Genomic DNA, 23,784 nt, shown 5'->3' with positions numbered 1-23,784 from the left:
CCCAAAGGCTGAGGTAATAGAAGGCGGGAAGCTTGACAGGACGGGAGGGAAAGGAGAGGCTGGGGAAACTGTGCATGAGCAATGGCGCAGACAGAGTGTCAGGCGTGACAGGACACTCCCCCACCTTGGCCGTTGCTCCCCAGCCCATTTGTTTCCCCTCATCCGCAGTTTCTGTCAGATGCAGCCACAACCCAAAACCACCAAGCCGCATAGCCAGCGCCACAGCAACCGCGGGGGGCCGGGGCCGGGTCCCGGTCCCAGCCGCGTTGCATCTTGGGACTCGTAGGCGCCTCACGGACTCTCTCCTGCCGGGCGAGGCGACTCAAAGGCGTGGGTGAAACTCCAATCCCCATGATCCACTTTGGGAAGCCGCCAAGCCGGTGCCGCGAGCAGCAGACTGGGCTGTGGGCGTCGGGGTTTCCAACAGAACCTCCCCGATTCTCCAAAGCCGGTTACGACAACTCACTAACCTTCCCGCCCACGTTGAATGAGGCGCCAGGGCTGCCTAGGAAACATGCCTGGCCGTGTGCGCTGGAGACTGAGCCCCGGGAGGGGGAAGGAGGGGAGGACGCCTGCCAGCAGCCAAGGGAGTGCCATTCTCCTCCCAGCGCTGCCTGGGCGAGCTGCACTCGCCTCCGCTGCCACTCGCCTCAGGGCTCCGGAGCACACGGACCAGGCTGCAGGGAAGAGCGCTGCTGCCAGGTGACAGATAGCGACCGCTGGGGCACGCTGCTTTGGCTGTGGGCTTTGGTGTCAGGTCACATCCTCCGTTACCACCTCCTAGTGGGGCACGATGCCCTCTGTTATACCTCCTCCCCATACACAGAGGAGTAGTGCTTGGGCTGTGGGGGTATCCACTCGCTCCCCTGTTTGGGGCACGGTGCCCCCATACACAGACAGAGGGGATCGTTGCTCTGGCTGTGGGGTTAGTATCCGCTTGCCCCTCTGGGGCATGGTGCCCTGCGTTATACCCCCCCCCCGCCCTCCAAGGAGATCATTGCTCTGGCCGTGAGTGTTCGTATCCTTTCATTCCTGTGGGAAAATTTCTCTGTCTGGGGGGGGGGGGGGGGGTATTCGTATCAGATTACCTCCTGTGCAGGATGGTGCCCCGTTTTACTCCTGCTACGGAGACTATTGCTCAGCGTGTGACATGAGGTTTAAAGCTCCCCAGTCCAGTCCCCTCTGTGGAGTGTTGCTCTGGGGGACAGCGCCGGGTTATATCACCACCATGGACTATTGTTTTGAGTGTGGATTTGCCGGATATTTCTTGTGTGGAGTATAGCTTTGTGTGTTATACCAGATTTTGCCCTAAGGGTCGTTTTGCTTTCAGTGTGGATTCATCGATAGTAGGTTATATACTACGTGGGGAATATTGCTTATGTGTCGGGGGGAGGTACCACTGGGGAGTACTGCTGTGGTTGTGAGGTACAGTTTATATTACCCGATATCAATACACTCTGGTTTAGTTTGTTAATATAAGGTTAAATGGAGGATAATGAATATGGTTAGAGGCATATTCTGTGGAAATAGATGCATGGTTTAGCCTTTTGATGGTTAGCTTATTCCTACCCTCCCTTCCATCTAGTACTGAACAGTGTTATCTGCATGAGTCTTTGCTTTTCTTCTTCTCTGATTCAGAAATCTCTCTCTGACGTTTGTGACTTTTTTTTGGTGAACGAGTGTGGTTTGAGGTGAATGTTACAAAAGATGTGGAGAAACCACGCAGAACAGTTAAGAACTAAAAAAATTAATTACGGCTTTAGGGTAAGGAAAAGGAAATCATGAAAGTGTGTGTTGGCGCAGGAAAAAAAACGTTATTCCAATACATGGTAATAAACATTTTTTTTAATGCTCTCTTGTGATGGTAAATAGAAATGTTTTGATGGCTGCAAAATGGACAGTGTTTGAATTAAATTGTTGTTTTAGACTCCGAGAGAGCTATTTTTGGGGACGGAGCGGGGAAGAGGTTTTGGATGTATTATATTCATTCTGTTGCTCTTTAACATTATCCTGTATGCAGATTGACAATTGCAAATGGATCATGGTGGAAAAGCTTAGAAGACTTCCGTATAACGCGATTAGAACTGACAGATTAAATTCAGATTTATTGCTGGAAAACCCTTTGCACTTTGCATTTTAAATACATGTTTATTTCACATTTTAAATATACTTTTTTCCCTTTTTCCTTTTCAGTTTAAATCTACTGACATACATTTTAAAAGGGAAAAATCCAGAAAGCCTTTTTGCAGGAAGATATGAAAGTGCATTAGCGGAGACACAGCCAGGACTCTTCTGCAGGTGGTGGTGACATACACAAGTTACTTTGCCTTTGGAAAGAAAAGACCTGTGTGGTATTAATTTACGTGTATGTGCATTATTCCCCTTCCTCCCCCCCAGAAGTTGTCTGGGCTGCAAAGCAGCGGGGAGGCAGCAGCTGCTCGTCTCGGGCAACAGAACATTATGGTGGCAGCACAACAGAAGCAGCCGCGGCAGCAACGGCAGCAGAGCTGGTCCGTGAATGTGTTTTCTGATTAAAATCAGCATTGGAAAGTGCACCTGAAGATTCAGCAGCTAGGCAGGAATTGATAACGTTTAAAAGAGAGGAAAAATTTAAGGGGGGGGGAAGGGTGGCACTAGGTTTTGTGTGTGCTTGAGGGAGTGGGGATTGGTTATCATGGCGGATCGGACAGCTCCTAGATGCCAGCTCCGTCTGGAATGGGTTTATGGGTACAGGGGTCACCAGTGCCGCAACAACCTGTACTACACGGCAGGCAAGGAGGTGGTTTACTTCGTGGCTGGAGTCGGGGTGATTTATAACACCAGAGAGCACACCCAGAAATTCTTCTTGGGACACAACGATGATATTATCAGGTAAGGGGGGGGGCAGACAGTTGGTGTGGTGGGGTTAATGGGGGGTGGGGAGAGGAGGACTAGTAAATACCTCCTCCTCTACTCACCTCTGAGCATGTTTCTGTAATTTTAGGGAGAAGCACAGGTTCTCGTCAAAGGTTTGGGTGAAATTTGGATCTGTCTGGATCCTGCTGATCTTTTTTGTACGGAAGCCCCCAAATTGTAACTCAGAATAGAAAACGAGTTTAGCCTCTCCAACTGCACCACAAACAAATAAATGAAAAACACCATCACCACAACAATAAAAAAAAAAACTGTAGTGCAACACTTTACTGCAAAACCCCTGCTAATTTTTGGTCCACGGTCCCTTATTTATAATGTCTAAATAGAGAATATGGTGTATATGCTATTCTTACAGCAATAAAAATCTGGACTCCAGATATCCCAATATCACAAATGCCTCAATCTGGCACCTGAATCCAGCCAATTTTTGGTTCCCACACTGCCAATTCCACTTAAACGAAGAACAAGTTTAGCTGCTCATGCCCCAGGAAAAAAAATTGTGTGCCAGTGCATTCTGTTGCAACAGAACCACAAAAATCCAGATTCAATACCTGAACCCTGGATTAAGCCAAGTTTTCATCCCAGTCTCTCAAATTCTACTGTCTAAATAGAGAATGTGTTTAGCCACCCCTGCTGTACCTTAAGATGTGCCCTAGCATTGCAAAAACTTGGATTCAGTTTCTGTGTTCAGCTGGATCCTGCCAAATTTTGTTCACAAACATAGAAATTGTATCAACAAAACAGAGAACAAGTTTTGCTTCTACTATTCCACCAGAGAAATCTGGATTCCAGTACAAAAAAGCTGCATGGACTACTGAAATCAGCTAACTGTTGGCCACCTACCACTTTTTTTACCACCTAAATTTAGTATAGATGAAACTTCTCCTATTCAAGCAGAATAATCTGGAATTCAGAATAGTACCTGATGAATCATAGTGCAACAGTGCTGCAGAAAACATATATCCAGCAATTGAATGTGTGGGTGTCCATCTGGGTTTTGCCACTGACTATGCAAATACTACAATTATCGGATAACCATACTGGAGTCATAGCTTACAGAAATCCATCTACCTTATACAACATGATGTCTTTCACTATCACATACATATGTTAGTTGGCTCATTTACCTCCCTCCTTTCATTGGGTGCACTTACAAAGTTAATTTTGGTTTTATAGGTATTACCAATCCATGCAGCATTCTTTATTTAAATTTTATTTCTTGAAATTCTACTACCTCTAAAACCAGAATGAACTTTTAAAATGCACCCATGGTACTTCATTAAATGCCTGGTGCCTCCCTTTTATGTGGCTGGTAATTTATTTTATTCCTTAGAAGCTAGAAAGTATAATACATCAAGGTCCACATTTAGCAATGTATATATGAGTTTTATTTTAATACACTCATTCAAAGCTTTGATTTTGTTGCATTTCTATCTGCTAAGGAAATAGTGTCCTGATGATTACTATTGTATAAACTGTATGGCTGGTCATTTATGGAACATTTCGAAGGATTGTTTCCAGCACATTACATAAGTACTAAATTTTGATGATAAAACAGGGGAAGGCTATGTAGGCGTTCAGCATTGGCATTTTGACACTGCATGCCAGTTTTATTCTAATTTTAAAGGCTAGTAGTATGCAAATCAGTTATTTAAATCAAAAAGCTGTTTGAGGACTAGCCCTGTGGTTAGCGTAATATGCTGGGAGTTGAAACTACAGTTCAATTCCTGAGCCGTTAGGGCTGAGAATTATGCTGAGTCAGCATGTTCCACTCCTGGAGGTGGCAGGAGTATTTTGCATTGCTCAAAATGAGTGCTCTGTTGCCAAGTAAATAGCAGCATCAGTGGGGTCCAAATAGGAGTTCCATGTATCTCCTCATGGCCAAGGAAAGTTGCTGTGATGTGGGGTTTAGGAAAAGACAAGTCTTCTGCTGAGAATCCCTCCTCACATATATTCTGATAGAATATTTTTCTTTTTGCATTTGTAATACTTGATGCCTTTATTCCTTTGGTACGTTTTGTGATTCTCATTAAAGAGAATTCAGACACAGGATCCAATATAACCACTTTTTAACTGGATGTTTACTGGTATGATAAGCAGTGAAGTGTGTAATAAATGCTAACATTTTAATTGTCACAGTTAGGTGTCAGAACCAACATCTTATTGAGATGAATGGGGAATAGTTCTCTAGTATTTCAATTAGTGCAATTGTTTTACTTTTTCTATGTCCAGACTCATGACAAAAGTGCATAAATTTGCAATATGAAAGTTCATTGTAACTAAAGGGATTTGTAACATTTTTTAAAAATGAAACTTTATACTTTGGAAAATACTGCAAAATCAGTATGAAGGCCTTGGAATGTGTGGTTTTTCTGCTTCCATAGGTTCCTATTTGCTCCATTTGTAGCGAAAGCTTTCAGGAATGTACTGTTTTTATGAGAGTTGATGAACCCTATAAAAACATTCATAGAGAGTGAGAGTTACCATCCCACTTTGCAGTGTTTACCAAAGTCATGGGCATGAATGTTTTTCCATAGTGAAAAGGTCACATGTTAAAATAAATTAAATTCATTGTACTTTCACTAGTTCACAAATTGCCCTGTCTTTGGCTTTGTGCCAACATCATGCAGTGGCTACAGTTCATTTTTGGCTAAGTCAGTGTTTCCCAAACTTGGGACTCTGCTTGTGTAGGGAAAGCCCCTGGCGGGCTGGGCTGGTTTGTTTACCTGCCGCATCCGCAGGTCTGGCCGATCGCGGCTCCCACTGGCCGTGGTTCGCTGCTCCAGGCCAATGGGGGCTGCTGGAAGCAGCGCAGGCCGAGGGACATACTGGCCGCCACTTCCAGTAGCTCCCATTGGCGATCGGCCAGACCTGCGGATGCGGCAGGTAAACAAACCAGCCCGGCCTGCCAGGGGCTTTCCCTACACAAGTGGTGTCCCAAGTTTGGGAAACACTGGGCTAAGTTAAAAAAGAGTCTCTTTAATTGTAAAAAAACCGAGGAGTCCTTGTGGCACCTTAAAGACTAACAGATTTATTTGGGCATAAGCTTTCGTGGGCTAGAACCCACTTCATCAGATGCATGGAGTGGAAAATACAGTAGCAGGTATATATACATATAGTAAATCAAAAGATGTGAGTTGTCTTACCAAGTGGGGGGTCAGTCTAATGAGACAATTCAATTAACAGTAGACTACCAAGAGAGGAAAAATCACTTTTGTAGTGGTAATGAGGGTGGCCCATATCAAACAGTTAACAAGAAGGTGTGAAAAGCAACAGAGGGTCCTGTGGCACCTTTGAGACTAACAGAAGTATTGGGAGCATAAGCTTTCGTGGGTAAGAACCTCACTTCTTCAGATGCAAGTAATGGAAATCTCCAGAGGCAGGTATAAATCAGTATGGAGATAACGAGATTAGTTCAATCAGGGAGGGTGAGGTGCTCTGCTAGCAGTTGAGGTGTGAACACCAAGGGAGGAGAAACTGCTTCCGTAGTTGAATAGCCATTCACAGTCTTTGTTTAATCCTGATCTGATGGTGTCAAATTTGCAAATGAACTAGAGATCAGCAGTTTCTCTTTGGAGTCTGGTCCTGAAGTTTTTTTGCTGTAAGATGACTACCTTTACATCTGCTATTGTGTGGCCAGGTAGGTTGAAGTGTTCTCCTACAGGTTTTTGTATATTGCCATTCCTGATATCTGACTTGTGTCCATTTATCCTCTTGCGTAGTGACTGTCCAGTTTGGCCAATGTACATAGCAGAGGGGCATTGCTGGCATATGATGGCATATATAACATTGGTGGACGTGCAGGTGAATGAGCCGGTGATGTAGCCAATCTGGTTAGGTCCTGTGATGGTGTTGCTGGTGTAGATATGTGGGCAGAGTTGGCATTGAGGTTTGTTGCATGGGTTGGTTCCTGAGTTAGAGTTGTTATGGTGCGGTGCGTGGTTGCTGGTGAGAATATGCTTAAGGTTGGCGGGTTGTCTGTGGGCGAGGACTGGCCTGCCTCCCAAGGTCTGTGAAAGTGAGGGATCATTGTCCAGGATGGGTTGTAGATCACTGATGATGCGTTGGAGAGGTTTAAGCTGAGGACTGTAGGTGATGGCCAGTGGAGTTCTGTGGTGTAGATATGTGGGCAGAGTGGATGCCAACTCTGCCCACATATCTACATCAGCAACACCATCACAGGACCTAACCAGATCATCTACAACATCACCGGCTCATTCACCTGCATGTCCACCTATGATATATATGCCATCATATGCCAGCAATGTCCCTCTGCTATGTACATTGGCCAAACTGGACAGTCACTGCGCAAGAGGATAAATGGACACAAGTCAGATATCAGGAATGGCAATATACAAAAGCCTGTAGGAGAACACTTCAACCTCCCTGGCCACACAATAGCAGATGTAAAGGTAGCCATCTTACAGCAAAAAAACTTCAGGACCAGACTCCAAGGAGAAACTGCTGAGCTCCAGTTCATTTGCAAATTTGACACCATCAGATCAGGATTAAACAAAGACTGTGAATGGCTATCCAACTACAGAAGCAGTTTCTTCTCCCTTGGTGTTCACACCTCAACTGCTAGCAGAGCACCTCACCCTCCCTGATTGAACTAACCTCGTTATCTCCATACTGATTTATACTTGCCTCTGGAGATTTCCATTACTTGCATCTGAAGAAGTGAGGTTCTTACCCACAAAAGCTTATGCTCCCAATACTTCTGTTAGTCTCAGAGGTGCCACAGGACCCTCTGTTGCTTTTTACAGATTCAGACTAACACGGCTACCCCTCTGATAAAAGAAGGTGTGAGTAACAGTAGGGGGAAATTAGTATGGGGAAATTAGGTTTTGTAATGACTCATCCACTCCCAGTCTTTAATCAGGCCTAATTTGATGGTGTCCAGTTTGCAAATTAATTCCAGTTCTGCAGTTTCACGTTGGAGTCTGTTTTTGAAGTTTTTTATGTTGAAGAATTGCCACTTTTAAGTCTGTTATTGAATGACCAGGGAGATTGAGGTGTTCTCCTACTGGTTTTTGAATGTTATAATTCCTGATATCAGATTTGTGTCCATTTATTCTTTTGAGTAGAGACTATCTGGTTTGGCCAATGTACATGGCAGAGGGACATTGCTGGCATTCTACTTTTAATTGAATTGTCACTTAGTAGGCCAGTGGTAGAACCAGGAATAGAACCCAAGTGGCCAGAGTCTCAGTTTAGTGTTGTACTCTTAGGTCACACTGTCTCTCCTACTTTAGTCTGAGGATGTCCAGAATAGTAAATTTCTGCAATCTTTCCATACCAAAAAGAAGTTTACCATGGGAAATAGTTAAAATATAAATTTAATCAGTTTAGATTTTTTTCTGTATACTTTTTTAAATGCAGTTGATAATTTGATTATTTTTTAAATTGGTGGTGTCTGAAATTGCATAGTTAGTCTGTAAACACAGATACTTAACATTTTGGGTTCTAATTGATCAAATTAACCTCTAGAGTAACTCCATTGTCTCTCATCTTATAGTTTATGTTCCACAACAAAATACAATCTTCTCAAACTTTGGCAGCAACATAGTCAGAATTTTTGGATTTCTAGATCTAAACTACATTTCCAAGAACTTCTACAGTATTTAAGAGTTTCCTAACAGCTTTGAAGTTATGAGAGATTTTATAAATCACATTGGTTTTGTTGTTTCTGCAGTTCTTAAAACACAGTATGAATCGTAACTGTGTTTGCCTTGGCTGATCTGTTGAATACCAAAATAATATAATGTTATACATCTACAAGACTACATTTGTATTCTAGCTGGGGAAAAAATAAATCAGCTGTGAGACAGGAAACCACAAATCACAGCACATTTACTCTAGTTTTATTATAGTAGTCTGTGCCTCTGGATATTAACTAGAAAGCCAATCTGCTAACCTCTGGTAACAAACCATGTTATTTATGTGAGAGAAACTGCAACTTAATAATAATGTGGGATTTGTAAGAACAACTCTGTAAGTACTCTGGTATATGTGTTCCACTGTGCTGACAGGCTAGGAGGTTAAGACAGATTACAAAATATTGACATGCCACCGCTGATGGGATTTAATGGGTTGAGTGAGTAGATGGAGGTTTGGTTTATTTCTTACGGTGATTATTTCAGAAGATAGATGACATATTAGAGAATGGCTACACATTTTTGCTGGGTTGATAGGGTTGTGAAAAATAAATGTGATGCCTGAACCAATGTCACTTGTTCCTGGAGATATTATATATTTTAGAGAAAAAAAATGAAGACAAAGTCATGGCCATCAACCACCTTGAGTCAAACCATCTTTGTTTCATTGGATCAAGTACAATATTTTAAAAATTGCATATTGTAATAATATGTTACGTTTACATGGTGTCTCTTATGCCCAAAGATTCTAAAGTACTTAACAAACTTTACATACAGTTATTATTTTCTATAATGGTACCTGCTGGCGAATGTTCATCACACAATAATAACCAAGCTACTATAGTTATTTCCTATGCTACTTTTAGGAAAAACTGACCTGTAGTTTATGGTGACTTTAATAGCAACCAATGCACATAGAGCACCACTGAAATGCAACTTACTTTGGGGTAGGCAAGTGGTACCAGTTGGTACAGCTCATTGAAAAATAGAAATAATTCCCTGTTACAGTTTTAATGGTAACCCCCAAACTGTTTCCATTCAAAAGAAAAGACTCAGGAAGAACAATAATAGAATATCATTTATTTAAATATTTTTGGATGTTTTCTACATTGTCAAATACACCTCTACCCCGATATAACGTGACCCAGTATAACACGAATTCGGCTATAACAGGTAAAGCAGTGCTCCAGGGGGGCAGGGCTGCGCACTCTGGCGGATCAAAGCAAGTTCAATATAACGCGGTTTCACCTATAACGTGGTAAGATTTTTTGGCTCCCGAGGACAGCGTTATGTCGCGGTAGAGGTGTATATTGATTTCAATTACAACACAGAATACAAAGTGTACCGTGCTCACTTTATATTTATGTTTGATTACAAGTATTTGCACTGTAAAAAAACAACAGAAATAGTATTTTTCAATTCACCTAATACAAGTACTGTAGTGCAATCTCTTTATCATGAAAGTTGACCTTACAAATGTAGAATTATGCACAAAAACTGCATTCAAAAATAAAACAATGTAAAATTTTAGAGCCTGCAAGTCCACTCAGTCCTACTTCTTGTTAAGCCAATCGCTCAAATAAACAAGTTTGTTTACATTTTCAGGAGATAATACAGTTCTTGTTTACAATGTTACCTGACAGTCAGAACAGGTGTTCTCATGGCACTGTTGTAGCCAGAATCACAAGGTATCTACGTGCCAGATGCCGTAAAGATTCATATGTCCCTTCATGCTTCAACCACCATTCCAGGGGGCAAGCGTCCATGCTGATGACGGGTTCTGCTCGATAAGAATCCAAAGCAATGCAGACCAACACAGGTTCATTTTCATTACCTGAGTCAGATGCCACCAGCACAAGGTTGATTTTCTTTTTTGGTGGTTCGGGTTCTGTAGTTTCCACATTGGAGTGTTGCTCTTTTAAGACTTCTGAAAGCATGTGCCACACCTCATCCCTCTCAGATTTTGGAAGGCACTTCAGATTCTTAGACCTTGGGTCGAGAGCCGTAGCTGTCTTTAGAAATCTTACATTGGTACCTTGTTTGCATTTTGTCAAATCGGCTGTGAAAGTGTTCTTAAAATGAACAAGGTGATGTCATGGTGGGAGTCTGCTATAGACCACCACACCAGGGGGATGAGGTGGATGAGGCTTTCTTCTGGCAACTAACAGAAATTACGAGATCACAGGCCCTGGTTCTCATGGGAGACTTCAGTCACCCTGATATCTGCTGGGAGAGCAATACAGCGGTGCACAGACAATCCAGGAAGTTTTTGGAAAGTGTAGGGGACAATTTCCTGGTGTAAGTGCTGGAGTAACCAACGAGGGGCAGAGCTCTTCTTGAACTGCTGCTTACAAACAGGAAAGAATTAATATGGGAAGCAAAAGTGGATGTGAAGTTCCTCTGCCAACTTCTGTGCACTCTTCAGAATGTTTTGAAATCCCTCATCTGACCGGTAAGACTGTAGGTATGACTTTGCTTTGTCCAGTTGTTCCATTGCTCCAGATATATCAAGATCAACACCTTGGAGTCTCTTGCTTACAACATTTATTTCAAACAGCATGTCATGCCACAACAGTAAGCCACACAGAAATTTGAAGTTATGTATGTTTCTGGTGATTCCATTTCCCTCAGCCACTGTTCTCCCACGAAAAGTTCCTGTCATAGCATTATCCCCCATAATGGGAACTATGGCATCATCTATCTTCCCAATTTGGTGTTTGATAGGCTTTATCGCCTCCACTCGACTTTCCCATCGTGTGGCACTCAGTGGTTTCAGTGTCAGAGAGGACGTTCCCAGATGTTGCTTCAAATTTGCCATCAATGAGTTGATGCAGAGAAAAATAAATAGATGCTTTGAATTACATTAAAAATTCAGCAGCCTCAATAGAAGCTGATGCTGCATCACTGACCGCCAAGTTCAATGAATGAGAACTGCATGGGACAAAAAAAACTTGAGGGTTTAACTCTCGGATCTGTGTTTGCACTCCTCTGTTCTTTCCTCTCATGTTGGCACCGTTATCGTAGCCCTGACCTCTCATGTCAGCTATCTGAATTCCCGTATCTTCCAGCTTTTTAAGAAGCACATTTGTCATACCAGCTCCTGTAGTATCATCAATGTCAATAAATTCTAGAAAATGCTCTCTGAGAGTCACCATTGCAGGGACATTTTCACTAGGTTCTGTTGTTGTTACAAAACGCACCATTAAAGTAATTTGTTCCATATGGCTGATGTCAGGTGTGCCGTCCAGAATAACAAAGTAATATCTTGCTGACTTCAGATCTGCCACAATCTTCTGTTTGACTTTTGTTGCCAGTAACTGTATGATCTCATTTTGAATTGTTTTTCCAAGGTAGTGGTGTGTGTACATTTCTTGGGTGGTGACTCTTCTTAGATGCTCCTGGAGTACAGCATTAAACTCAGCCATCAATTCCACAATTTTAAGGAAGTTTCGATTGTTTGGCACATACAGCTGATCTGAAGTGCCACACAGTGCTAGGTTTTGGGTAGCAAGCATTCTCACAATGGCAATGAGCCTTTTCAGAACATTTTGCTAGTAAAGAGACTCTGATGCAATCTTCTCTTGATACTGATCATCTATGGTGGCCTTTAACCTTAGTCTCATCTCAAGCTCTTTCCACCTATGGAATGCTCTCTGGTGACTAGTTGCTTTCTCATGACATACCAGATTTCTAGCCATATTTTTCCAGTCCTTTGTTCCTGTAGAACCCAACGTGGCTGGAACATTGGTTTTTGAGTACATAAGCCATGGCCTCTCCACTTTGTCACCATTGGGGATTTCACACCAGTAATGTGTTGGATGGAAACTTCTATTTTCATTGTCTTTGGTGAACATGAAGTTTTTCACTTGCTGTGGCCCATGTAGTACAAGGAAGTCCCTGGATCATCTAGACTTAAGGAACTAAACTCAGCAGCAGATGTTTCGTGTGCCTCCACCACACTCTTCTCTGATCTACACTTTTCTTCTGGAATGTGCGTGGTTACATCCATTTGAGAAGGAGATATGGATGCTGCAGTAGCTGCCCCCGTCACCTGCACTCTGACTGACTGGAAGATCAGGCATCTCCTCACCACTCACATCCTCACTGGGGCCGGAAGGCTCACGTGAACATTTGTGTCTATGTATCTCAGGAGAGATCCTTCCTGCTTAGATAGAAAAGCTTCCTTTGCTTTCTTTTTTTTCCTGAATGCTGCCCCAGAGGGGTGTTTTCTTCTTTCACTCATGACTGCTGTTCTGTGCCAGCTATAGTGGCTCTCAACACTCAGTTGAAGGGGACAAATAAGCAGGCTGGTAGCAGGGCCTGAGTGAGGGAAGATATCAGCGTCTTAAGGGCCTAACTGGCTTCTACTACTTCAGTTGACTGCCTGTTCTCCTCAAGTGGGTTCAGGGAAGCAGCAGGAAATAGGAAGGTCCCTGAGAAGCTGGTGTTAATCAGTCCAGGCTGCTGGGGGTGCTAGAGAGGTACATAAGAGGCTCCTCCTCCTCTCTCTCCCTGCGGCTCCTGCTGCTTTCTGTTATTCCCTCTCACCTTTTCTCCTGCCTGCCTATTATGTCTCTTGTGCCTTCCTTCCTCCAGCTCAGCACTCCACCATCTCTGTGCATCTAGAGCAGAGAGAATACATATGCACCAGCAGCAGATACAATTTTCTACACTCTCGGTCCTAGTGGCGCCCCCCACAGTCTGGCACCTGAAGCAGCTGCCTCAGTTTGCCTCATAGTAAACTGTTAGCAGATCATGGTTTAAAGATTTGACATACTAAAATGGGAATAAAATGAAAATCTGTTTCAAAATTATGTTTCAGAACACAAGGAAGTATTCAAAAGTTTAAAAACAGAAACAAAAACAGGAGAAAAGGATGAAGTTGAGTGTATGTGCTGCAAATGGGGTGGCCTAATTATTAAATGGGGTGGCCTAATTTATAGGCTAATAGTTCTAAGTCTACAACAGTAAACTGTTTATTCAAATGAAAAGTTTTATTTGGGGATTAGAGATATATTGTTTTCTTAAACTCAGAGGTGGCATTGTGTTTTGAGTTCTGTTTTAGTTCTGCAGCAAACCACATTGATGAAAGGAATTCAAAGCATTAATCTACTGAATACCTTCCCCATCCACCAGAATAAACCCCAATATTTACCCAGAAAATTATTAATAGTTTTTTGCACTGATTTTCACCTATTTTTGTTGTTGTAGTAATAAACACTGATAAATTCCTGGGAAAAATTAAACAAAATAAAAACTGAAAACAAAGGGCCCCATGCATAAGATTTAGTAAGTCAGTTACTTGGTAATCTGTAGTAAGAGAGAGAGAGAGGTTATAAATGTCTCCAGTTTCTAATAACAATAATTACAATTAGAATTTAAGGATTTTTGGTTCCCAGTACAGACCACTAAACCACATTGCCTCTTTCACAATAACATTACATATCTTAAAAGGACATATCATACAAATTATGAAAGGATAGTCAAAATCTTGAATCAGAGCCAGCCACATAATTAGTAGTCAGTGGCCATTTTCCATAACCTTGTCTTTTATATCACTATCTAATTGTTCTCTGAATATTAGTGGTAGTAAACCTAAAGGATCTTTCAACTTAGTTCCCCAAGTTGTGGAAACTGGGAAGCATGATTCAGTAAATTAGTTACTGTATCACCTTTGAAATTAAGCCTCTTTCCTCTTCTTCTGCCTCTTCTTTTATACACAGAAGGATGAGTATATGTATTGCTTAATTACTCTTGGGCCTTTGTCCACACTGGGACAAGATCCATGCCAACTACAACTATGCATAAGCAAGGTTGTTGCTAGCAGAGTTTTAGTGGCTTCCCTGATTTCTGCAGGTTGTCTCTGGAATGGTTTTCTGACATAGTTAACATACTGTTTTGAAAAATAATTCCTGTTAGCAACAACTGTGTGTAAACATGTTTGTAGCTTGTAGCTATCATGGTTCTGATCCAGGGTAAGATTAAGTCAATATGGGACCCTAGGCACACCATGATGTGTGGCCACCCATGGCCTGGACCCCATCCTCACTTGGAGTGAGAGGGGGCTCTCCTTTCATCAGGGGCAGAGACAAGCAAGGGGACTTTGTATTAATTTGGATGGAATATATGGGGTCAAAGCTGTTATGACCCTGACACTGTCCAACATTAAATAATGTTAAATAAGGTTAGAAGTTCGGAGTATAGAGACTTCAGCCTGGTTAGTACCATGGCAAACACACCATTAAGAATCCCTTTAACCTTTTACTAAAGATACAGAAAAAGGAAAATGAGTTAAAGCATTTGAAAGGTAGGGTATTAATAAAGCTTTAATTTTAACAATGTCCCTTGTGCCCTTTCCCTTTAGCTGGAGAGAGTTTAGAAAGAAAAATCCCCTTGTTTGACAATCTCTTAGATGGCATTAAATATGAGGATAATCATCCTTTTGAGGAAAAGAGAAGAAGTTAGTTGAGATGGCTGGAGTTCTTGTTGCTGTTGTTATAGTTCGATTCTGCTTCCTTTAAGACAAAACAAGATGAACACACATAATAAGGGGGCAGAAAAGAACTGCAAAGATAGAGAATGCATCTTTTAACCCGGGTGTTGACTCTAACTTGCAGCCTCACTGCTGGAAAAACACAGGCACAGCATACTGTCTTGTCAGACACTCCAAGACCTGGCAAATGTATACTAGCATTGGACATTGCTTTTAGCTGCCTTTCTAGTCACAGGGTTACAGAAGTGTTGCAAAATTAGACATTTTTGGATGGCTAAGTCAAACTCTTATTAGACAGAAGGAAAAAGGAGAGTTAGGAAAGAGAAGAAATAAGTAGGGAAGGAAAAGGACACTTATGGGGTAGAAGGGGGAGACAAAGTCTCACATTCCAGGTGGTGTTTGGGATTTAGCTAGAGCTGGTGGAGGTATCAGTATCATCCGGCTCCCTTTATTTGGTCCTGTCTGGTCAGGGTGTCTCTCATGATTAAGACGAAGAAGGTGTCAGGTCCCAGAAGATGGCGGGCTGGTAGTCATTATGATGAAGCTTGCTCCTTCCCCCTCTTTCAGTCAGCCAGTGTCACGGTAGCCAGATTTTCCCTCCAAAGTCTCACATTTTTTTTAAGGATTCCAAAAGAGAGTGAAGCCCGTTCCCCCATTTTGTCCACCAATTAGGCCTAATTTCTGATGCATCAATTTTCATCCATGGATTTCTGGTGCAACACCTCTCTTGTTTATCAGGCATGACTAGTCCTTGGATTATGTCAGTAGGCCTTGTTGTTCAGCATTTCTGTCTCTGATTTGCACCTTCTATCATCAACATTTATTGTTATAGATTATTGTGACACTTCATAACATTTCTCACAGGTGAGCTCACAGGTAAGATACATTTGTAGGCCCAGTTATCACAGCAGGTCCCGCTGTTGCATTCTTCCTCTGCCATGCACAGAATCTTCTGTTGAGGAGGGGTGGTATTGGTGAGGCCCCAAAAGTAGCTGGTGTTGCAATTGATAACCCATTGAAATGAATTAGGGCAATTCACACTTCTCAAAGCTATTGTTTCAGGCTCTCTGCACACTCAGGCTGATTGCTCTGAATGGGGTATTCTTGATTTATTTTTTCCCCAAGTTTTTTTTTTAACCATGAAGGCTAGAAACTTAAAACCTTTCTTTTTTTTAATGTAATCACATGAGTGCAGTAGATTGGATCCTAGATGTGGGCCTATAATGCCCCTGGCTTAATCTAGCCCTATGTTGATCTCATTATGGGTAGGGCCTTAATTGGGGATATACTTATTTCTCTTTCAATTGTGTAAAAGGGCATTATGTTTGGCCTTTAATAAGGCTCTATATGAGCACTGTGCCGAAAGAATTATTTTAAAACAATCTTCAAGCAAGGCTGAAACAATTTGCCTGGCTGTTCTATACACTGGGTCAGGGATGGGCAAGCTCCGGTCCACGGGCTACATCCGGCCTGTGAGACCATTTAATCTGGCCCTCAGTTCCCGCTGGGGAGCGGGGTTGGGGGTTTACCCCACTCCAGGGCTCCAGCCGGGGAGCAGGGTCGGGGGCTTGCCCTGCTCCTCATGGCTCCCAGGAAGCAGCTGGAGTGACCCCCCTCTGGCTCCTATGTGGAGGAGTGGCCAGGCAGCTCTGCATGCTGCCCCGTCCAAAGGCGCCACCCCTGCAGCTACCATTGGCCAGGAACCATGGCCAATGGGAGTTCCGGGGGCAGTGCCTGTGGACAGGACAGCGTGCAGAGCCACCTGGCCGTGCCTCAGAGCTGGAGGGGGCATGCTTCTGGGAGCTGCTTGCGGTAAGCGCCACCCAAAGCCTGCGCCCCTGAGCCCGCCCTGTGCCCCGATCCACTGCCACAGCCCTGATCCCCTTCCCGCCCTCGTAACCCCTCAATCTCAGCCCAGAACCCCCTCTTGTACCCCAAGCATGTCTTCTCCAGCCCCACCCCAGAGCCCTCACCCCCAACCAGAGCCTCACCCCCCCTGCCCCAACAGCTGCCCCATCCCTGATCCCCCTCCTGCCCTCCGAACCCCTCAGTCCCAGCCCAGAGCCTCTTCTTGTACCCCAAAGACCTCATCCCCAGCCCCCTCCAGAGCCCTCACCCCCCTCCCAACCCGGAGCTCCTTCCCCACACACTCCTCATTTCTGGCCCCACCCCAGAGCCCACACCCCTAGCCAGAGCCCTCACCCCCTCCCAAACCCCACCTGCAATTTCGTGAGCATTCATGGCCCCCCATACAATTTCCATGTGGCCCTCAGGCCAAAATATTTGACCACCCCGGCACTAGGTATAACCATTTCAAACAATTCCATAAACCTGAGTTGTGGACTAGGGATGAAATTCTCTGCTAAGAGCTCTCAACACAACTCTCGGCTCGAAGAAAGGGGGTCAAAGTAGCTTAGATGACCTTTGTTCCATCCCAATCCTGAGCCACTCTGTGGCTTGGAGAGGCCCCCAGCATAATTTTACCATGAATCCCTGTCTAAGTTATATCAGCCTCCCCAGGCTGCCATACAGGCTGCATCACTGCCCTGAATCTCCACAGCCCGTGCCATGCACACACCCTTTCAGCCCCCATTTACCTTTACACTGGAGCTTGTGATGAGGCCCTCCTCAGAAGACAAATTTATGGTTTTCTTCCTCAGTGTCTGTGCCCAGAGACTCTGCCAGCTACAACCTGGGCTTTGGAGCCCCTTTAAGCAGCTCTGGTCCATTGCCCACCCTAAAGGAGACAGAACCAGGATGAAGATCCCACCTATGTTTCAGTAAAATACATATCAAATGAGGCAATATCAGTACTAGACAAAAGAAGTGAAAGTGTTCAAAATTACATTTTTTTCCTTTGGTTGGATCAATAGAGCTTTGTTTTTGGTTATGTAGTTTTTGTTTTTTTGAAAATATGACCTTTAAACTCAAAAACGTACTGGACCAAATTTAAGTTTCAGTGATTTATTTGGATGTTTGCACTTTGGCTGTCATTGCTTTTTAAAAACTTGTAACATTTTCTTTATTATTAATAACATTGTTATAAATATTTATGTCTTAAAAATATGTATAAGACTGTAAGCAAAATAAGCTGGGTTACACAAAGTATTTAGTTTGCAATGAAATGTTAGGTTGAAAGGAAATTTTTGAAGCTGTTGAAAGACACTATTTCTTCAGCATTCTCTTTCAGCTACATCAGTCCTGAAAAAGAGGGTTGTCTTTCTAGGGCAGTAAAGTCAGAAGAAAATTAGTTGTGCTTTTGTCATTATTAGTATATTAGAAAACTCAACGGTATTATTCATTTTTCTGTTTTCAGAAGGCAGGCAGGCTGGCTTTAGCTCCTTACCCTGTTCCAGTGTAGGGCTTTTATTCACCTCCATCACACAGTCCATACTGTGCTATAAGACTATTATCCAAAGTATATTTCTATTGATTTGCCCCATCTAGTTTTAAGCCTCAACAGATAAAGTTTCCACCGTCACCCTAAGACTCAGCCTAATACCATCTCACAGTTAGGAAATATTTTCTAATATTAGGCCTAAGTTTTCCCTTTCTTCATTTTATCCCATTCTATCTAGTTATCACTTGTATTACTGTACATAATTTTTTTTTCTTCTTGATCTTTGTCCCCTTCAAATATTTGTAGACTGTTACCACGTTGTCCCTTATTTGTTGCTTAGTCAAGTTAACTATATTAGCCTCTTTACTCTCTCATAAATCAATCCCTCCAGCCTCCTAATTTTATTATTGTGTTTTTCTGATATTTCGATTGGTGAATGTCTGCCTGGTAATGTGGTATACAGAACTGCCTGAACTATTCCAGATGCATTATGACATGATGCCTTTGTATATGTATCCAAATCACATTGGCTTATTTTATTTTATTTAGGAAAGCCATATGGCATTGCAAATCCCTTTCAAATTTTTGTCCACTATCATCTACTTGGTCTTTGTTGACATTACTGCTTCCAAGGTTTTCCTGTTCCTCCCCAAAATATGTATATTTTGATCATTTAATGTTTCATATGCTTTTAGAGACCTAAATGTGTCCTTTATTGTGCCAACAGACATAGTCAAAGCAAGATCAGTATATTCATTTTTGATGTCTTCTAAGAAACTACAAAACTGCTGATGGTTCAGTGCTTTTGTTTAAATGTAGTGGACAGTTTTAAGTGCTGTAGTCATGACCTCATCACATTTCAATTTATTTCTTCACAAAGCCTGCTGATGGATGACTCAGTGAAAAAATTGCACATCTGGAACTCATCATTTGTCACAAGAATACTGTGTCCAGTATCTTTCCCCATCAATTACATGGCTCCTTCAGTTGTAATAGAGGATAGTTTCCTTAGAGGAATCTGCAATGGTGATCAAAATGACTTTAAAGAATCAAAAATATTTTTGTGCTCGGTTGTGTTATTCAAAGAAAGCAAGTCTTCCTTCACAACTTAAGTTAGTTGCTGCAATAACGAATGTTGCCAGTTGTTGGATATCACTATATGTGGATTTGTCAGTTGCCAGTGAGCAGTGTTCACAAGTGATGATGATAATAGCATGGGATTGAGGAGATAGGTCTGATTCTCAATGGTGCAAGAGCTCCATCTGCTACTCAAAGCTTTCAGTATGAAACTGTAGGAGCCTGGCATCCTGAAAAGCTAAAGCATGAATGCCACTTTCACTGTGCTGGAAGTGTAAAGTTTTAAACAGAGCATACATAATTGCTTCAGTGGCTTCCCAGTTTCCCTGTTCCATAGCCAGCTCCACACTTGAAACCCTCAGCCAGTCTCTGTCCCCTCCTTTAGATCTTAGGTAAATACCTTCCGTCCCATCCCCAGGACGAAATTGGAAGCTGCTGGGTGCTTAACACTTTTTGAAAATCAGTCCACTTGGATGCCTAATTACAGATTTAGGAGCCCTATTTTAAGCATCAATTAAAAAAATCTTCGACTTAAATTTTAGTAGTCTAAAATGTTGTGTGTATAAATTTGTGTATAAAATGTGTGCATATAAAACTTATGTGCTTATATTTTACAGATGGGAAATTATTTAGGAGTCAGGGGGTCTGTGAGCAAAGGGGTTTGTTAAGGTCTGCAGGAGGGCCAAAAGAAGAGCTCGCATGTTACACAATTTAGGCAATGCACAGAAGAGATTATTCTCCTGTAGACCTAGGAGAGCATCTCCCTTCCTGTGGACTTCTCAAGGTTCCGGAGCCAAATTTTAGGAGTAGATGCTTGCTTAAAGCTTAGGTAGTGAAGTGCGGAATTGTGTAACTGTCCAAACTATAAGAAAGTCCTTTTGATTAATGCTATCTCTATCAACTTGTCTTGCAAAATATATTGTACAAACCATCATTTTGAAAGTCATGCAAATCAGTTACACATCGTAATGTAAAATATATAATACAAACAACATATTAAATCTGACAAAATTATAAAACAGACCTCAGTGTAAATAGAAATGGTTATATCTAACAACGTTCATTATCAAAATTAACATGATTAATACACTGTAAACATCACCAATATCATAGATTTTGCTACAGTCTAGAAATGAATGTTTTCAAATCTCAAAAATCAGGATTTTTTTGTTAGAAAGATTAAAAAAATAAACAGAAGTCAGATTCACAAGACGTCTGAAAGGCCCAGTTAAAATGTTTATAACTGTTTAATTAAGTGTGAGTGGATACAGTGTTAATCATACATAAAAAGAGGTTTAATCCCTATTTACGTGCAGATTTCAAAGTTGATACACCCCTGGCATCCTGCTTTGAAAACATGGGGCCTTGATCCTTCATTTACTTCAATGGGAGCTAGAGTGATTTCAGTACTTTGCATGATCAAGTCCTTGTTCGACAGAGTCTCAATTAGTATTTTCTTGCATTTAAACAGCATACACTTGAAAGTTGTTTAAATTTTTTATATATAGAATAAACCTTGTTATAGATAGAAGTTGGAACATTGCCTGGCCCTGAACTAAATAATGTTGTTGCTCCTAAGTGTTGAGGGAATTGATCGAAAACTAATTGTAATAAAAAATAGAAAAATAATAACTACATTACTTTCTCTGGTGTTATAAAACCATCACCACCAAAAAAATTATGCCCCCTTAAAATCCTTTTGAAATTCTGCATGAAGCTTTGTTACATCACTGAGAACATATCTGCTCTATTTGGATGGCAGAAAGGGGGACATTATTGACACTGCACCAGGATATTTACTGTCACACTCTCACCTCTCCCTGCAACTATATGGCATTGTTAAACACATAATACAGAACTCTCCGCTCAGAGCCATGTGGCATTCTGCTCTCCTACATGTGGAGATTTTTCATTGATGTGATCAGGAGAGAAACATCCGGGAAAGGATTAATAGATTCCAAGGCCAGAAGGGACCATTGTGATTATCTAGTCTATCCGCCTGTATAATGTAGGGTGTAGAATTTCACCAAAATATTCCTTAAAGCATATATTTTAGAAGAACATCGAATCTTGGTTTAAAAATTGTCAGTAATGGAGAATCCACCACAACTGTTCCAATGGTAATTACTCTCACAATTAAAACTATATGCCTTACTTCCAGTCTAAGTTTGTCTAGCTTCAACTTCCAGCCATTGGATCATATTGTACCTTTCTTTGTTAGTCTAAGAGCCCATTATTATTTATTCCCCATGTAGGTACCTACAGAGTGTAATCAAATCACCCCATACCTTCTTTTTGTTAAGCTAAATAGATTTAGTTCCTTGAGTCTATCACTATAGGCATGTTTTCTAATCCTTTAATCATTATCATGGCTCTTCTCTGAATCCCCTCCCGTTTATCTATATTCTGCTTGAATTGTGAGCACCAGAACTCGACACAGAATTCCAGCAATGATTGCACCAGTGCCAAGTACAAAGGTTAAATAACCTCTCTACTCTTTCTCGAGATTCCCCTTTTATGCATCCAAGTATCACATTAGTCCTTTTGGCCAGAGCATCACACTGGGAGCTTGTGTTCAGATGATTATCCATCGCGACCCACAAATCTTTTTCAGAGTCACTGTTCCCAGGATAGAGTTCCCCATTGTGTAAATATGGCCTGCATTCTTTGTTCCTAGATGTATACATTTACATTTAGCCATATTAAAACACATATTGTTTGCTTTTGCCCATCTTACCTAGTGATCCAGATTGCTCTGAATCAGTGACTTGTCTTCTTTATTATTTACCACTTGCCCAATTAGTGTGACATATCCAAACTTTATGCAAAATTTTATGTTTTCTTCCAAGTCATTAATAAAAATATTAAATAATATAGGGCCAAGAACCGATCACTGTGGGAACACACTAGATACACACCTTTTCAATGATGATTCTCTGTTTGCTGTTACATTTTGAGATTTATCATCTAGACAGCTTTTAATCCATTTTATGTATGTCATGTTAATTTTATATCTTTCTAGGTTTTTTTTATCAAGATGTCATGCAGTACCAAATCCTTTTATCAAACTTGTGATCGCATTAAAAAAATCAGGTTATTTTGACAGGATCTATTTTCCAGAAATGCAAATTGATTGGCACCAATTATATTACCTTCCTTCAATTATTTATTAATTGAGTCCCATATCAGCTGCTCCATCATCTTGCCCAGAGTTGATGTCAGGCTTACAGGCCTATAATTACCTGGGTGTTCCCATTTGACCTTTTTAAATATTGGCACAACATATTGTGTTCTGGAACTTCCCTGGTGTTTCAAGACTTATTGGAAATTAACACTAACAGTTCAGCCAGCTCCTCAGCCAGTTATTTGAAAACTCTTGGGTGCAAATTATCCAGATTTGCTAATTTAAATAGGTCTAACTTTAGTAGCTGCTGTTTAACATACTCCTGAGATATGCTAAGGAAAGCAGATGTGCTTGGTAGTTCCAAAAGGAAAAAATTACAGTATCTGTAAACTTACATAGCCTTCATCACTAACTATACTAATTTTAAACTCCGTTGGAAAAAGTCATATACTCGAGGAAAATCACCCTCATTGTAATGTACTGAATATTTTCACAGCTAAGTAGCTCGGAACAGTGTCATTAGTATTTCACTGAATGCAGCCAATAAAAAGAAATGTCGTCTAAGTTACCCCAAGAACAGTGCAGGAGATAAGAGCTTCCCCCACCCCATTTTTTATATTAAAAGTGCTCTCATTTGTCAAGCATTATGTAGCTGCATGAAATTAAAATTGGTTTTGTTAAGCCATCTTTCTTTGTTAAATTAGTCACAATCTTCCTCTGGGTCTCCCTGCTGCCCCAGGGAGGAAGTAAGCTATTGCAGGTTGACACCTGGTGCAGCATATGCTCCCTGAGGCGCCACTGTAGCTGCACTATTGGACATGTTGGGGAGTAAAAGCTCCCCTTATTGTCCCCTCCCATGCAGGGGAGGAACGTACTGGCTCTTGAAGAGCCTGTTTCCCATCCTGCACTACTACCTATGATGTTATTAACCAGCACAGATTTTTAAGTGGCAACCTTATTGCCATTGCATCACTTTGCTAGCCAGGCCAGTGTTCATACCTCTGTGTTTTGATATTGAGGATCAATTTCAATGGCTTGTTGTAGTTTGTGATTTTGCTTATATTTTCTAAGGCATTTTGAAGGGGGATATAATTCCAATATGAGGCTAGTTACAACCATTTCAAAAATCACCATATGACAGAATTTTCTAATTTCATATAGCTTCAATGGACCCCTATGT

At 41.7% G+C, this 23,784-nt stretch overlaps 1 protein-coding gene across 1 annotated transcript in view; it reads left to right on the top strand.

The window, feature by feature from the left end:
• The first annotated feature begins 2,493 nt into the window (after positions 1-2,493).
• The window catches only part of EML6 (EMAP like 6), a 352,965-nt gene continuing 331,674 nt past the window's right edge, over positions 2,494-23,784 (top strand). Inside the window, exon 1 of the mRNA XM_034764322.1 lies at positions 2,494-2,871. Within this exon, the coding sequence (XP_034620213.1) occupies positions 2,675-2,871 (197 nt within the window). The 5' untranslated portion in view covers positions 2,494-2,674. The remainder of the gene's footprint in view (positions 2,872-23,784) is intronic.

Source organism: Trachemys scripta, chromosome 3 (assembly GCF_013100865.1).
Source record: "Trachemys scripta elegans isolate TJP31775 chromosome 3, CAS_Tse_1.0, whole genome shotgun sequence".
NCBI lineage: Eukaryota > Metazoa > Chordata > Testudines > Emydidae > Trachemys > Trachemys scripta.
This window is presented reverse-complemented; position numbering and strand designations above follow the sequence as displayed.